This window comes from Leopardus geoffroyi, chromosome X, assembly GCF_018350155.1.
Source record: "Leopardus geoffroyi isolate Oge1 chromosome X, O.geoffroyi_Oge1_pat1.0, whole genome shotgun sequence".
Classification (NCBI taxonomy): Eukaryota; Metazoa; Chordata; class Mammalia; order Carnivora; family Felidae; genus Leopardus; species Leopardus geoffroyi.
In genome coordinates, this window is record NC_059343.1 from 109,841,387 (window position 1) to 109,858,607 (window position 17,221).

Sequence of the window (17,221 nt, forward strand, 5' to 3'; positions counted from 1 at the left end):
CTCCCCCACTCGTGTGTGTGTGTGTGTGTGTGTGTGTGTGTGTGTGCGCGCGCGCGCGCGCGCGCGCTCTCTCTACCTCAAAAATAAATAAATATTTTAAAATGCAAATATCATGACATTGCAATAAAATAAATAAATAAGGCCCATGTCTCACACGTTTACCAATAGAGTCAGATGCAACCAGTTTTCTAAGAAAGAAGTTGAGCACGATTTCAAAGTTTGCACTGGGGACCACCCAGGAAACTAGGAAATGGAGCTCCTTCAGGACAGAGCAGAAGAAATTATTGGCCAAGCTGTGACCCTTCTTGAGGGTTGAACTCCCAGTAAAAAGAACCACTAAAAGTGGTAAGAGGCTAATTACCAGGTAGGAGCAGTTCATTCTAAAATGGAGCCCTCTCTGCAGGCAGTCTGGTCTTTTAGCATCTGGTGTAGGGCAAGGTGTAGTTAGACACATCAGAGAACAAAGAATAAGTAGGAAGTCAACCAAGGCCCTTTCCAAGGAGCCCACAGGCTCAGCAATACACCCTGGAGGGAAGCCCAGCTTTAACTGGGTATTTAAGATTTCCTGGTGGGGGTAAGCAGAGAGAACCTAATCCTTGTATTTGCCTGTGCATTTGTGAAATTCACACCAAGTTACAAGTGGTTTTTATTTTATTTCTGAAAACACAAAGCAGTTCAGAGTACTGCGTGTGTGATAGATGGAAGGCTTGAAGTTGCTTAGGATTAAACTGCTCAGAAAGATTTCCAGCCCACGTGGCTGTCCTGGGGTGGGGAGGGGTCCGGGAGAATCAAACGGAGCAGCTGCCCAACTTCCACCCTCTTTACCCACAGCCATATTGATACTGACCAAACTAATGTCTGGAAGAGAACTCTGGAATCAGAGAGCTAGTTTAGTACCTGATACTTTCTGGCAGACACCTTTTTGAAGCTACAAGGGAATGATGATGTCATTGCCTGAGGCCTTATGCAGGCCTGGCGATGATCTAGACAGGTTGCATCTGATTCATACTCTTTGCTGGATGGTGTCTCATTGCTCAGAATTACCCTTCACACTAAAGGAAAAAAAAGAAAAAAAAAATCCTAGGGTACCTCCCTAATAGCAATCTTGCCCCCACTCCTAGGACACTGAAATTACCATGCCTATATTGGAAAGGCTGTTGAAAAGTGACAATGTAATAATAGCATTCTCAAGACAGTGCTCCCAAGTCTTGTCGAAATTGCTAGGTACTCTGGGTAATTAAAACAATTATAATTGTTTGTTTCCATGTAATGCTTTAGCACTAAATCCCTGTGGTGTACATGATGCACAACCAGATTCCAAATGGTAACTGGAGTTTTCTTTTAAACTTGAAGTCAATGAAACAAACCTTCTGTATATATCTAGCAATTATATATCTAGCAATAGGAGACACTCAGGACACAAGAGAGACCATTAGATAGATGTCATATAGTCTGGTGCCTTCATTTTATAAGTGAGGAGATTTGGATCCAGAGCAAGGAAGAGACTTGCCCAAGGGCTTTCTGCAGGTTAAAAGCAGAGCTGGAACTGAGCTCATTTCATTACACCAGGCTGTCCCTAAATGTAAAGAAAAAACTGATGTCTAGGTGTATGAAGGACAAGAAAGATAAACACCTAAAACTCATTCCTTTGATTCACTCTTTCCTTTCATGGTCACGCTGTTTTTTCCTAACTTTACTTTTTCTCACCTTTTGACTATACTGTTGACTCACACTTCCCTCCTGCTTACAACTCCAAGGTCTCTCCATTCCTGTCTCTTCCTTCCTAGAATCAGTTTGACTGCGTTTAGAAGGAGAGCTCAGTATGTCGCCCAGCAGGGCTCTGAGCCGGTTGGAAGCCACCCTATTCTGACAGGTTGTGAATTTCACAGAAACTCTATAAAGAAGCCTTTAAGAATAATGCCTTTTAAAACATCTACTTAATAAGAGGCCATGAAATGCAACGTATTAGGGTTACTGTGGAGAAACTGTGTTGACTGAACAGAAAATCTTTTAAAATTATATTCAGGAAACTATTCCAAATTAAATGGATTGGGGGAGGCATGTGTCAAGTTTGGGGATCCATAAGAAAGTAGTATGTCAATGTATAAAATATTCACCCAAATGTTGAAACCTAAGTGATGGGATTTTATTTGCATTTTTTTGTTGTTGCCAGAATTTTCTAATCTTTCTGTAATGAATTTGTCCCATCATGTGTTAGTTAAAGCCGGATTCAAAAATGAAAAAGAATCACGAACTTCTGAAGGCTTCTAACTGGTTAGCAAGATGCAAGGTCATGTGAGCTATCACTCAGGCTAATTGCCCCGTCACAAGACGTCTCATTCGCGCACCCTGTCAACACCCCCACATTAGCCAGGTGTGCTTGCTTGTCGACACCTGTGGACTACACTGAGGGACCAGATCTGCCCTGAAGCAAGAAGCCTATAAGGGGTGCTTGACTCAGTCCTAACTTGGCCTCTTGCCAAGCTCCACCCTTGAAGAAGTCACTTAGGACCTGGTATTTCATTCCTCTTCCCCCACGTAGACATCTGTCTGTGTTCCTGACCCTTATTCACCTCGTCTTTTATTTCAGCTTCTGCTGCTTGGTGCTGCTTCCCACAATGTCAGCCGGCGAGATTCCATAAGCTTTGCTCTCCTCTGGACTGATTTTCACCCATGTCCTGCACACAGTGATTTGCTGAACCCGTGGCTTAGCACCAAAACTGAACTCTTAGGCCTGATTGTGGCAATCTACCCCTTTCCTCCTAGTCTGCCACGCATATAGCCATCCAAGCCCTGAGTGCTGACTCACGCGTGTGGGCCGTGGGGTGACCTGGGCTGTATCACCCAAACCCTAGCGGTTGCCCATTTTTCTTAGTCTGGCTTAGTCTGGGGCTGATGCCAGGTTCACAGACCTCTGCCATCCTCCCTCCTCCAGGTTATTTCAATATGGCAGATCTATTGTTAGGATGTGTAACATAACTCAAAACAGTTGTCTGGGATTCTCTTACTGTACTCAGAGACAAGTACGGCCAAGCTCAGAAAAATTTGTATTCATATATTTTTTAAAGTACTGTACCTCTAAAACTCTAGCATACAAGAAAGAAAGACAAAGTATGCTTTAACCTGCAAAATGTTCAGTTGGGGGAATCCGAGAAGGGAGTGGTGGCAGGAATGATTACTTATTCTCAATCTTTGGTGGGAAATTGGGGTCCCAAGATATACTAACCTTTGGGTTTTAAAATTAGTTGCATACTCCCAAAGCAAGCTTTTCCAATATCTTACTCCCTTAATTTCTTACGTGGAATTATTTGTGCAGAAGGATCTGGTTAAACGGACTCATTGTCATTTATAAATCAAAACCAAACATATTCCTCCCTTATGAATGTTGAATTTGATATTTGCTTGTCCCAGCTGACGAGGTTCTAGTCCACATTCCTACAAATGCAGAAACGAACAAACATGTTCATGGTGGCATCTCCAAACCGACTTGACTTGGGGAGCCTATGTAGGCTACTAGGAGAAGAGATGACCTCTCTTTCGTTGAACTTTGGGGGAGCCTGAGTCACAACATCTCTCATCTCTGACAAACAGTCAGTGAGGGTTTACTTGTGGTCACACAGTTTTACATGGGTGCAGGTTTGGTCCAGAGATATTTTGTTACTGTAATACATGAAATATTTGTGCCACATCCCCCCTAAGACTTGACTTCCTAGAATGTTTTATTAGCTAAGTGACATTTTATCAGCGAGCTCGTTGGAGCAGGGATTAGCTGCCTGGCAGCTGAGGACAAGAAGATAATTCATTCTTTCATTGCTTCAACAGATGGTTATTGAGCACCTACTATGTTTCAGGTAAGTGCTGACTATACTACAGGCAATCTGTGACTTCACCAAATTGGGAGAACTCCCTGTGTCCTTTTGGATGTATAACTGTCCCCTCCCACACACACACCATTGAGTCCCAAAGAATGACCTATCCTTTTTGGCTTCATGTAATTCTCAGCCACCCTATACCTTATCTTTCTAACTCTGTGCATTTATCTGAACCATTTCCATTGTCCATCTGCCCCCACGAAAGCCCGCTGATGGCTATTTCAGGTCCTGCTTACCCCAAGTCAGTTTTCCCCTGAAACTGTTGACCTGGTTTTCTGCATCATTACTTCAATCACACACAAGAACTAACTGCTTAAGATGTAAATACTAAGATAAGTCCAACACACAGTGACTCTTGAAAGACAAGCCGTAAAGACTGGATACAGTGGTCAACTGCATGAGTTCTTAACCCAGAGGGCCCCATTTAAATCCTCTTTCTACCACTTACTATACTTCTCTGCCCAGATTACTCATCTGTCAAGTGGAGATATTAATAGCACCTATTTCACCGAGGATTTTGATGAGCTAGTACATGTAAAATACCTATACTAGTGCCTAGTACATAATAAATAAACATTCTTGTGGTATATCTTAGCTATTATCATTACTTTTTAGGTTGGAAAGAAACTGAGTAGTAATTGTGGGCTAGTGGCAATGGAGTTGATATTTTTGAGGCAGGTACCTGGAACCTCCACATATCAGATGATGTGGCTGCACGCAGATGGGAACATGAGGCCCCGCCATTTTGAGAGGAGTCCCCTAATTTGATTAAGTATGTGGGACATGGAACTTATATAGCAACCATTTTTCCAAATGAAGTTTCTTTCGTTGTTTTTGAGTTTTTTCCCCTCTCATTCAGAAAGCAAAATATGCTCACTAAAATATCAGGGTCAAAAATAAACAGAAAAACAAGAGGAAGTTATAAAGTGCTTATGAGCATATCCCTCAAAAGACAGACAGTGTTAGGACCTTAGGGTAAAACTTTCCAGATCATTCTCAAGGCATGTGATACGGTAAGACTTTTTGGTGGCCATCTTTTAAGAAACTTAGCCTTATATTCTAAATATCATCATTAGGGGCGCCTGGGTGGCTCAGTTGGTTAAACGTCAACTCTTGATTTTGGCTCAGATCATGAGTTCAGGCCCTGGCTCAGGCCCTCTGCTATCAGCACGGAGCCTGCTTCCGATTCTCTGTCCCCCTCTCTCTGCTCCTCCCCCACTGAGGTGCTCTCTCTCTTTCTCTCTCTAAAAAATAAAATAAACATTTAAAAAATTTAAAAAACGTATATATCATCATTAGTAGGGGCACCTGGTTGGCTCACTCCATGGAGTATGTGACTCTCGTCATTGGGTGTAGAGATTATTTAAAAATAAAATCTTAAAAAAATAAATATCATCATTAGTTGCTGTATAGGAAACCACCCACATGTTGGACACGTAAATTGTTTTCTCCTTTTAGTTATTGCAAACAACACTAAGATAGACATCTTCTTAGATGTACATCCATCTTGGCACACAACCTTAATCGTTACCTTAGGATACTTTTCTCCAGAAGGTGAAATCCTTAGCTTATTTAGGTTGCATTGTTGGTTGTTGGCCTGCTTTTTGTCTGAGAATTTTAATGAAATACTAAAAAGTTTATTTTTTTTTATAAAATCTTAATTAGACACTGAAATATAAATATAAGTTGTGGGAAAGCTTCATGACCATCATTGCCATTGCTCGGTAAAGCAGGGAGAGCACTTTACTTCCTGCTGGGTACCGGGAGTCTGGAGGCCGCAGGCTGTGGGAAGAAGTGGGGGGCGGCAGTTCTGGAGTCTACACACTCCTTCAATTCCCGGCTCAAGTACTAACTTGCAGTCGTATGACCTTGGGCTCATTTTTAACCTTGCTGAACCTTAATTTCTTCATATGAAACATCCCTTTTTATGACTTGGCCCATGCTTGTCTCTCCTATCTCATCTCTGTCTCTCGAGGCTCCCATAGAACCCTCTGCCCACAACGGTAAGATCCGGTCAGACCGAGCTACTCCCCAGGCCTCTCCCTCTGTTTCTCCCTTTTCCTCTAGTCCAACTCCCTCCTTGTATCTCGGGAATTAGTACTGATCGTTAGGGCTTCAGTTATTCATCACCTCCCTCGAAGAAACCTTTGTGACCATCCCCTCAACATGTACGCTTCGGTCTGGGTGAGTTGCCCTCTTCTTTTGTGCCATTAAAAAACTATCCTTGCCACTGTCATTTGTACACATCACACTGTTAGGTGCGGACCTGTTTGCACTTCTGGTTCTTCCACTACACAGAGAGGTCTTTGAGGTCAGGCACTAGGTCTTATTTTTCTACGCATCCTCAGGAGCTAACCCGGTGCATGCAAGCAGTGAAGACTCCTCAGCACTTGTCAACTGACTGATGAATGAATGAAGTAGTATAACCACCCCTTGTTTACCAAACTGTGTTAGCTAACGAATGAATGAAATAATGTAAGTGGAAATCCCCGGAAATGGCGTCTCGGGGCACTAAAGGCAACGGACAGTAACTTCGTGACAGATCTCTTGCAATCACTTAAAATGTTCTGAATGTGAAATTCTGGAGAACCTCTGTCTTTGTTTGAGTCTGTTGAAAGGTGAATTTCGTCATCGTAGACAAAGGACCTTTTGTTTAAGACAGCTAAGCCCGGCGATTAGTGGTGAGGCGCCATGCCTAAATGCTTCCAGGGCCTGGGGTCAACTCACCCAGACAGACCTCCCCTCTCTGGCCCCACACCTCGGACACAGCAGAGAAGGAGGAAGCGGGTAAAGAAGAGAGGGAATGAAGAAAAGGGGGCTGGAATAAGACCCTGTGGGGGTCAATAATTGCAGCTTTTGCAGAGCAGCTGTGTTTCGAAAAGACAAGTTATACATCAGGGAGTTCCACGGCCCCCAGAGAAGTGCCCCCCCACAATGCCTGTCACCTTCCATTCTTCCTCAGCTTTGCAGCCCTCTTCTGCAGATCTTCCCTGTGGTGCCTTGCGGAGGCATTCCATTGGCCAACTCCCCGTTACCTCCTGAGGTGCAAATGATCTATTGAGTATTGAGGGTGGATCTCTCAGCAGAAGAACTGGTCTTGCAGTTCTGACAGTCTGGCACGAAACTGCTTAGTGGCACCTCGTATCACAAAGGCTGGTCTTGCCCTCAACTGCTGGGATGGCAGACTCCGGGTCCTTTTAGGAAATTGCTGGCTCAGTCGCCGCCTCCCAGGTGGTTCTGCCCCTCAGGCCACCCCCTTTTGGTCCCCAGACGACATTCAGCTCAGTCAGTTTGATGAATTTCTCAGTCTCCAAGTTGCGGTTGACAACGGCATTGTCTTAAAGCACAGGCGAAAACCAAGCTCTTATTTGTGTAATATGTTTGTACTTGTGACGGGACAATGATGCAAATACGGGGTAAAGGGCATTTGAAAGAAAGAGAGAAAATCCTATAGAATTCAGAGGAATCTTGCCCTTTGGCCGGTTTCACGGGGAGAAGCCCTACAGAGGGCTGTAGCTCCACTGCGAAGCCTCAGCTAGTCCTCCCCAGGCCTGGGCTGATGGCGGGCCGCGCACCATGATGAAAGGTGAAGGGGTGGCAGAGCCCCAACTCACTGAAACCCTTTGCAGAGATTCCCACGAGTGCAGACTTGAACAAACACCCAACCACCACCCACCCAGCTCCGAAGACGGTTCCCAGTCCCCGCCCCCAGCATCCCCAATGCTCTGGAGTGCAGGTTCCCTCCTCCTCGCAGCTGCAGGGGTGGGGAGAGAAGAGGCAGAGGAGGAGCAGGGGCGGGGGTAGGGGGGAGGGTGGGAAGGCTTGAGTCTGGGCCTCTCCTCTGAGATGGAGCATCCGGAGGGCGGCCTGGCAGCCGGGTGACAGCAGAAGGTGCGGGGCCCCTAAAGGGGCGGGACTAGCACACTTGGCCTGCTGCTCAGCCTGGCCCCGGGCCAGACAAAGCACAAGCACTTCCTTTCTTTTTCAGTTCAATTTATTCTCTGAATCAACAAACCTTAGGCTATGAAGGGCAAAGCAAACTCAGTAGTTTAAACAAAGGCATTCATCAGGCAGCTGGGGCCCCCTGCAATGACAGATCAATTCCCACCCCCCCTCCCACCCCGGCAAAGAACCAGCCAACCTCCGCTGGGCTGGGACCCTAGGATTCCAGGATGATTTTTCTGACGTGGTTTCGAAGCTCCTTCTCTTGGACTTCTTTGTACAGGCAGGGGGTGGTGATGAGGTGATAGGGGCAGTGTGTCAGCCAGCGCTATCGGAGCATCTAGTGTGGGGCAGGCTGCTTGGAACTAGAGGGAGGGTACATCACGAGGTCTCCGAAAACCAGGAAGCTTCGCCACCCGCACAGAGACCCCACTTGAGCCATAAACCTACCAAGTAACCAGTTACCAGCCAAGGTTTTAAAGCTACACAGACTAGGGCTCGAACCCCGGCCAACTCATTAATTTAAATAGCAACCTGACCTGGGGTACGTGGACCTCTCTGCACCTCAGTTTCCGTGCTTGTGAAATAGAAAAATAATATACCAGGCCTCATCCTTATTCCAGGCCTTATTGTTGCTTGGACGCAAATATCAGTACGTGTGTTCACTAACGAAATTTGAAGCCAGGTTCCATAAGGCATTGGTGTGGCAAACACTGGCTCCCGTTCTAAGTGTTTTACATATTCATTTACATGTTCATATTTGCTTATTACATATTCATTTACCTATTCATTTAACCTTTGTAGCAATCCTATGGAGTGGGTGCTAATATTATCCCCATTTAACAGATGAGAGAACCCACCGCACAGAGAGCTTCTGTAACTCCCCTAGGCAGTGATACTTCTTTGATTTGTGTGAATGTGACACCCGTAACATAGGCCGTCCATAAATAGGATCTGTGATTATTAGTCAGTAGTACTGTTATCATTACTATTAACTATGTTAGCATAACTATGAGTGGTTACCGTGGACTAAATTAAAATGTAGGTAAACACAAAGGGTTTGGCTATTTCCATCTGCTTCCTTAAAGGAAGCCCAACATTATTTTAGGTAACTCTAGACAGTTATAATGGACCCTCCCAGGATTAATGGCTCCAGGGGGAAAGAGCAAATCCCCTGGGGCTACTGACTAAGCAAAGGGCAAACCGCTAGAAAGCCACGATGAATTAACCCTGGGAAGCCCTGAAGGCGGAAGCACAGACCAAGGCAAACAGCTCTGTTGCCTGGCAGTCGGCGGCAAAATCAAGACTTATCCAAAGAAACTCCAAGTCGAGGGTGAAAGACATTCTGTGTCTGTGTTTGCAAAGCGTAGAAGTAAAGAGGTCTGCAAGCAAGGGAGACGGGAATTAACATACCTTGACTACCTTCTTTGGGTCAGGAATCGGGTAATTCATTTGTCTTCATGGCGACTTCATGAGGTAGGTACTATGATTATCCCGATTTTAGTGATAAGGGCACAGACTCAGAGAAGTGAAGTGACCCACCTGACATTCCATGGCTCAAGACTGCTAGAGCTGGGACTAGAACTCTTTCCACAACCCCATTTTATAAATCCAAACAGAACTCATTATTGCCCACCCTAAACATGCTCCTTTTATTCTATTCTCTGTCTTGGTGAATGGGGGCCACCATCCAAGCAGTCACCCAAGACAGAAATTTGAAGCTCATTCCCATATCCAGACCAGCATCAATTGCTTCTAGAAATTCTACCTCATTAACATCTCTTGTATCCACCCTTCCTGTCTGCCTCCACCATTCCCTATCAGGCTGGAATATTGATACTGGGGAAGGTATGTTAGGACATAGGCTGCCTATCACTGGAACCACTGAACTTGAAGATATCATCCAGATTCTGCCTGGCATCTCCAGCACTTAAAACACATATTTCATGAAATATTGGCTGACTGAGTGGATGGATGCATAAATTAATGAGTAAGCAGATGCTAATATTCCAACTTTGAGATTCTTTTTTTAAATAATTGTTGTAAAGTTTACGTAATTTGAGAGAGAGAAAGAAAAGGCACGAGTAGGGGAGGGGCGCAGAGAGAGGGAGAGAGAGAATCCCAAGCAGGCTCATTGCTGTCATCACAGAGCCCAACTCACGGGGTTTGAACACAGGGCTCAAACTCACGAACCGTGAGATACTGACCTGAGCCGAAATCAAGAGTCAGCCACTTAGCCGAATGAGCCACCCGTGTGTCCCCCACTTTGAGCTTCTTAAACTCCTCAGTGATTGTCCACCATCTTCAGGATAGAGCCCCAAATTTACATATAGACTAGTTGGCTTCAACGATCTAGCTGCCGACTCCCTCTGCCTCAGCTTAATTCTCAGATTGACTTTTTTTTTTTCCCATAAAAGAGCCACATTCTCTCTTGCATTTTGGCCTTCAGTCTTTCATTTGTGTGGACCACCACACATCCTCCCCACACTAGCTCCCACTCTTCACCTCCTTAGCTCATGCTCAGCAACATGAATGGTTTATTCTTTGGAAAGTTTTTCCTGACATCCCAAATCCAAGTTTTTGGAGTTGCCACAACTCAGTCTCAGATTGGCCAAGTGACTTGCCCAAGGCCACGCAGCTTGTAAGCGTCAGGGTCCAATTTTCCCTGCTTTATGAGATTCCAAATGCACGTTATATCATTTGCATTACTCCTCAACAACTCAGGGGGCTAAGGGGTTAAGTGACTGGCCCAAGATTACACACCTAAAGTGATGCAATTTTGTAGCCCTAAATCCAGCTGCATTCTACTATACCAGATCAATTCCATCTCATTGGAGTTGAAAAAACTTTGCGTTATGAAGGGGTAGGGTATCGATTTCACTACTGACAGAGGTACAAAAGATCCCTCATCATTATAAATTGACAAACCAGCTCCTAGACAAACGTCCCAAGGGTACATACCACTACCAATAGAAAAATCCCTGGACAGTTCTTTGCTTTCTTGTTTAGCTTGAATAGTGCTCCATCTTGGCACTGTCCCCTCTCTGCGTCTGTCAGAAAATGAGGCATGGCGGCCTTTATGATGGGTTCCCAAGGGAATGAAGTAAGCTGACTCACTACATTCTCTCACTGGGTAAGCCACTGGGTACCCACTGCAGTGGCCAATACCTTCACTTAGCAATCAGGTAAGTGTAAGACTTGAAACAACTCAAACCTCTAGGGGTGCCTGGGTGGCTCAGTCAGTTAAGCATCCAACTTCGGCTCGGGTCATGATCTCACAGTTCATGGGTTCAAGCCCTGCGTAGGCTCCGTGCTGACAGCTCAGAGCCTGGAGCCTGCTTCGGATTCTTTGTCTCCTTCTCTGTCTCTGCCCGTCCCGTGCTTGCACTTTGTCTCTCTCTCTTTCTCTCTCTCTCTCTCTCTCTCTCTCAAATAAATAAACATTAAAAAATAAAAAAAAAAAGAAATGATTTAAACCTCTTCATTTGACTTAGGCTCTAGAAACCATCGAAAAGAAGTGTGCTTTTGGAAATTCACAAACAGCAGATTTTCTTCCCTTCCACCATATGCTTCCATAAAGACAGAATTGCATTAGGCGGGGAGGATATCCGACAGGACTGTGTCAGATATGGTGCTGAGATTATTATTAGCCTTGAAATTCTCCATCTAACCCGGAGATAAACAGTTCAGGCTTAAAAGAAGGTCATCCTACAATGACACTACTGCTCCTGGTACCTGTAGGTGTTGGGAGGATTCATCCTCAAGCTAGACACCTGACGTCCCCTACTCTTTTTGAGAGCTCAGAAGGCTCCAACTTTGGTCTCATCCTCCCTTTTTCTGTTAAGAAAAGTCCTGGTCCTGGGGCACCTGGATGGCTCAGTCGGTTAAACGTCCAGTCTTTGTTTCAGCTCAGCTCATGATCTCAGTTCGATCTCATGAGTTCGAGCCCAGCATGGGACTCTGTGCTGTGTCAGCTCAGAGCCTGCTTGGGATTCTCTCTCCCTCTCTCTCTCTCCCCCTCCCCCACGTGCTCTCTCTCTTTCTCTCTCCCTCTCTCAAAATAAATAAATAAACTTAAATTTTTTTTAAATGTCCTCATCCTCAGGTTGAAGAGGCACAACTGAATTTATGCTAAAATCTGCCGTTATTTAAAAAAGTAATTGCCTCATTTCCTTTCTCCTCCTGCTTGTCCAGTCTCATCATCATTCTGTAGAGTCCTTCTTTATTGCTGAAGGATGCAGCCCATGATCAGTGCAACACTAGGAGTGGTGTTGATATTTGACAATGATCAATTTTATTAAATAAATATGACAGCTTGAAAAGTACGATGAGGTTTTCACTAAAACACATTTTCCTCATTGGATTACATTTTAGTAGGCACATTCCAGCAAGTCTGCAGTCCCATATCTATCCTGCATCCCCCAAATACTCTTGGGAATGCGTAAAGGAAAAGGCTGGCTGACAGCCTCAGAAAGTCCATCTATAAAATCAAGGCATAGTGCCTCGGAGTATAGATATGCAAAGAAACCTCAAAGATCCAAGATGTCTCCGGGGCCAACCACTTTTCCCAGCAAGCTAACTGACGGCATTAACAAGTCAAAGACAGGTCAATAACCCAGGAAGTTTGTCAATCTTGCAAGGGGAGTGAAAGGAATGTCTGAAGCCAAAATTGGTAGCACTGTCCAGGGGAGAGTGTGACCTTGTTCAAGAACTTTACCTACCCGTATGGTAAGGTCTACTGTATCCAGAACAGAGACTGTAAGACATTAAGACCTCAGGAATAATTTGTTAATGAAATTACTCAAATGAATGAATGGGTGACTTAAAGGTCTCAGTGACAGGGCATTTGTGGAAATGGCTGCATTAGCAGCCCATCGAATATTAGCATCATGGGTCTGATTCCTTTAAATCTGACTCTTCTGACACATGGTATCTGATGTAACTGATTGAGAGGACCCTAGTGTCCCAAGTCCCACCGTAAACGGTGCCACTGGCATCCCAATTGTAAATATCATCTCTGACTTCTGTTCTTGTGCAGTGCTGACAAATCACGCTTCTGAGTCTGGAGCCCTAAGCCAGATCTCGGACACCAGCAAATTCATCAAGATAATGTTACCGGGGGTGGAGTAAACACAAAGGGTTCTGGATGTCAATTAGTCTTACCCAGGAGACATTATTCTATCTGATCATGGGTCCTGTTTGTACTTCTACTACTTCACTTTCTGTAAAATCAACACCAATGCCCAAGACTCCATTATTTTTCCCCATGCAGCCAATTATTTTCTTAAATTTTATCTTAAAGGAAAATTCTCCCTGGGACTGATCCATGCCTCTTGAGACTTCAGTCAATTTTGGTATCCAAAGCCCCTCTGTGTGACTCTCTTTAGCTGCTAATGGTTCTTTCCACTATGGTTCCAAGTATTTCTTCATCCTGTTTAAGAAATTAGCACTAATGGAAGAGAATATGTTTAGGTTGCTTTTTTTCCTACCCCCAACCAAAGTCCCTGAGGGTATGGTGCTGGGGTGCATCTTAAGGAATTATTAACAGGGCTGGGGGACCTTTTTTAAATATTTATTTTTAAGTAATCTCTACACCCAGCATGGGGCTCAAACTCACAACCCCAAGTCACGTGCTCCACCGACTGAGCCAGCCAGGTGCCCCCTGAGGGACCTTTTAAAGCTTTCGAATTAATGAAAAAATTCAGACCATGGTATCCTTGACCTCTAGAAGCCACTTTCTCACATAGCTCCTCATCTACAGGTAAGGAAGGAAGGATCTACTAATTGGCTTACAATAGTCGTCGAAGGCTCACTGTATACCAAATTCTATGGCCTTTGATGGCAACAGAAAATAAATAATGTGCATGAGCCATATGACAGGACTAGAAGGCTACTGACAGATGAGTCTTCTGGATTCGATTGTACATGGAGTAGTGGAGAGACTTCTGGATTGGAAGTCCCAACTCTGCATTTACCTGCTGCATAATCTTGCACAAATCACTTAAGCACCCTGAATTTGCAAAACGGGGAAAGATGAGCCTTTCCCCTACCTTCACTCACAGGGCGGAATGCAGGATCAAACGAATGAATGGACGTAAGATTGCTTTGTAAATTTTAAAGTGCGGTCCATTGGTGACTCACTACTATCACCATCATCATCATCATCATCACCCCTCCTCCTCCTCATCAGTCTACTGTTGTTAAGGAGAAAAGATCTTGTTGGATGAATGGATGCTAACCTAAGGTTCCACTCCCCTCAGGACACAGCTGCTCATGGGACTGCAGTCAGTGCGCTTGCCACTCTTGGTGACACCACGATTGCTACTTACAGAGCAGCCTTCCCAGGGCAAAAGGGATCAGATGCTGTGACACCCGAATTGCTGGGTATCAAATCTCTCCCATTGTTTTCCAAAGGAACACAATGTGTTGCAGCTGGAAAGAGACAAACTGATGTGAAGCGAAATCATGCTGCCTCCAAGTTGCTGGAGTCAGCTCCTCAGAAGGTGAATGTTACAAAGCTACGGTACTCTGCCTCCCACCCCTCCCCCCCCCCCGCCCCATTTAATTGGATCTGAATTTAAGCTACACATTGAGAAAGCTCTTCTGTCACTTTTTGTCAAAGAATTCTCTTTGAGTTGCTTGGAATATCTAGAAAAAATGTAGCCTAAAGCAGTGTCTTTTGAATACCCAGCTCGCTAATTCGGGTCCTGGAACACTGTGAACAAACACCACCGGCCTGCGAATGGATAAACTACCAAAAAGACATTTTCCGCCATTCAAATAGCGTTCCAAGAAAGAATAGGAAATGCCTCATGCCTCTAATGGAGGCTATTTGCTGCAAAAACAAGTCATTCGGGTCTGTGGACCTAGAAATGCCTTTTGCAAATAAAAGCGAAAGGAAGAGAGAGCAAAACAGCCACTGAAGCCATGAAGTCATCACCCACAAAGCACATGATTCAAATAAAAATGAAATACTCATTTGAAAAGCGGGTTACCCACACACCCAACGGCAGTTGTTAGTTTATGTGTAAAAGAAAACAACCAGCATGTTGTACGGATCTCAAAGAAAATGAACAACTTGTTCCTTGTTAGTGGCTAATATAAATATCAGAGCAAATAGCATCTTTTGTTCAAATAAAATCATAGAACATTTCAAAATGCTCCTACATAAATCCTTACATCAAAATGTACATATCTTAAGATTCTGGAAGATGAGCCCCAAATGATGTGCTTAATACATTTGTTCTTCCTTCAAGAGATGAGGTATAATTGTACGCAATCATCTCGTAGCTAGGAATTATATTAAGAACCCTGAACTATAAGTACTAAATCAAACTAAATAGTCTCTTATCCTATTTTTCTCTTCATACTTGTCATTACTTCCTGAAGTTCTCATTACCGCTGCATAAATTCTACCCCCTTCTGTAGGTTTCCTTCAGAAAAGGAGGGTAACCTTCCCCCTTCTCCTTTCCCTCGGAACCACAGTTTTCTCCGCACAAATGTTCCTGAGGTGAGACTCACAGATTATTTCAATGCGCACTAATACCTTTTTGGGTTCGATGAATCAGTTCTTGCTGCTTTGTCTTTTTACAAATATTTAGCGTCTCTTCCAAACTCGCTTTTGTTGTCCCTTGAGAAAAGAGAACCTGTTCTAGAAGAAAGGTTAATGGGAAAACACGAGCTACACTGTGATATTCAATACAGACTTCTTTTTCCAAAGCTAAAAACCACAGTCCTCCTTCATTCGGTCCTACAGAAGACCTAACATCGCCGGCTAATGGGCTGCCCACAAATGACCACTATTGAATGAATAATAAAGGAATAATAGCAATGTGATTTCCACTTACATCAACCACAAAAATCTTCTGGGAATCATCCAAAAACTGCACTTTTAAATGTAGCATTCTTGGAGAGGCCGTTGGGCTGCGAGCAGGCTCCGAGTGCTGTGGGAGCTGTAGACAGGAAGAGGGGTTTTCTCCAGCTGCATGCGGTGCGCTGGGGGTGGGGTGGGGGGAGTGCACCCCCACCCAGGCGCCCCCCCCCCTCAGCAGGGCACACTTCGGTTTGCTCCAAGTGATGCACACCCAAGGGCGTTTGTGCTGCGCGGCGCTGGCGATCAATTTGGTCAACGTCAAATCCAAGTGGACTCTCTCTAGCCCTCTTAAACTAGTTCCTTTCTTCAAGGGAAAAGAGAAAGAGGGAAAGCACTCGCAAGCCCTGGGGATTTTCTTTATTTCACAAAAGCACAATGTGAAAACCCTAGGTGAAGCTTCGATAAACTGGAGAACAGCCCTGTCTCCAAAGTAAAGGGATTAGAGTTGGTCTCAGGTTGTACTAGAAATTTCATGGCCGAACTAGGAGGCTTTATACATAACGATTTTATTTTTTTTTCAATGTTTATTTATTTTTTTTGGGACAGAGAGAGACAGAGCATGAACGGGGGAGGGGCAGAGAGAGAGGGAGACACAGAATCGGAAACAGGCTCCAGGCTCTGAGCCATCAGCCCAGAGCCCGACGCGGGGCTCGAACTTACGGACCGCGAGATCGTGACCTGGCTGAAGTCGGACGCTTAACCGACTGCGCCACCCAGGCGCCCCCAATACATAACGATTTTAATTGCTTGAAGTTCCATGACTTAAAAATGAAAACTGTGTTAAAAGGAATATACAGAAAGGCTTCACTCCCACTCCTGCCCCCTCTATTCTGGGCAGAATAGTGCCCGGCGAATAGTGTCACGGGTTGCAGATAGTACACGTCTAGCAGTAACCAACTGTATTAGGGTTTTGCTGTTGTTATTTAGCTTGCAGTGTGTCTTTAAGCAAATACCGTACAAGCAAGTACGAAAGTATTTCTTATATGTAGGTAGCGTGCTGTTGCACTGGTCCCTGCCTTCCTTTTCTTACTTCGCATATCATTGTGTTCTCCCTTTAGCTGTGCCTGGAGCGCTTCCTCGCTTCTTTTGACAGCCATATGATTTTGCCTGCCGTAGGTAAAACAGCTTACTCAAACGGTTCCCTATTGGTGGACATGGGTTGTTTCCAACCTTTGGCTATTGTAAACAAGGCTGAGCTGAATATCTTCATATGTATGTCATTTTATATGTGTCCAGGTATACTGTAGGATAGGTTTCCAGAAGTAGGATTGCCGGTCAAGGATTACAGATTGGTAATTTTGATAGCTATTTCAAAATCTTCCTCCATGAAGTTTGTCACGGGTTGAATTGTGTCCCCCCAACATTCGTGTGTTTAAGTCGCAGCCCCCAGTTTCCTGGAATGTGGCTGTATTTGGAGACAGGGTCTATAAAGAGATAATTAAATTGAAATGAGGCCATTGGTGTGGGCCCTAATTCAGTATGATGGATGTCCCTATAAGTAAAGAAGATGAAGGCACAGACACGCTCAAGGGAA

The 17,221-nt window shown here is 44.6% G+C and overlaps 1 protein-coding gene across 1 annotated transcript in view; it reads right to left on the reverse strand.

Annotated features, from left to right (window-relative positions):
• FRMD7 (FERM domain containing 7) overlaps positions 1-15,749 on the reverse strand; it is a 51,848-nt gene extending 36,099 nt beyond the window's left edge. The window contains exon 1 of the mRNA XM_045472467.1: positions 15,662-15,749. Coding sequence (XP_045328423.1) covers positions 15,662-15,718 — 57 coding nt within the window. The 5' untranslated portion in view covers positions 15,719-15,749. The remainder of the gene's footprint in view (positions 1-15,661) is intronic.
• Positions 15,750-17,221: the final 1,472 nt, after the last annotated feature.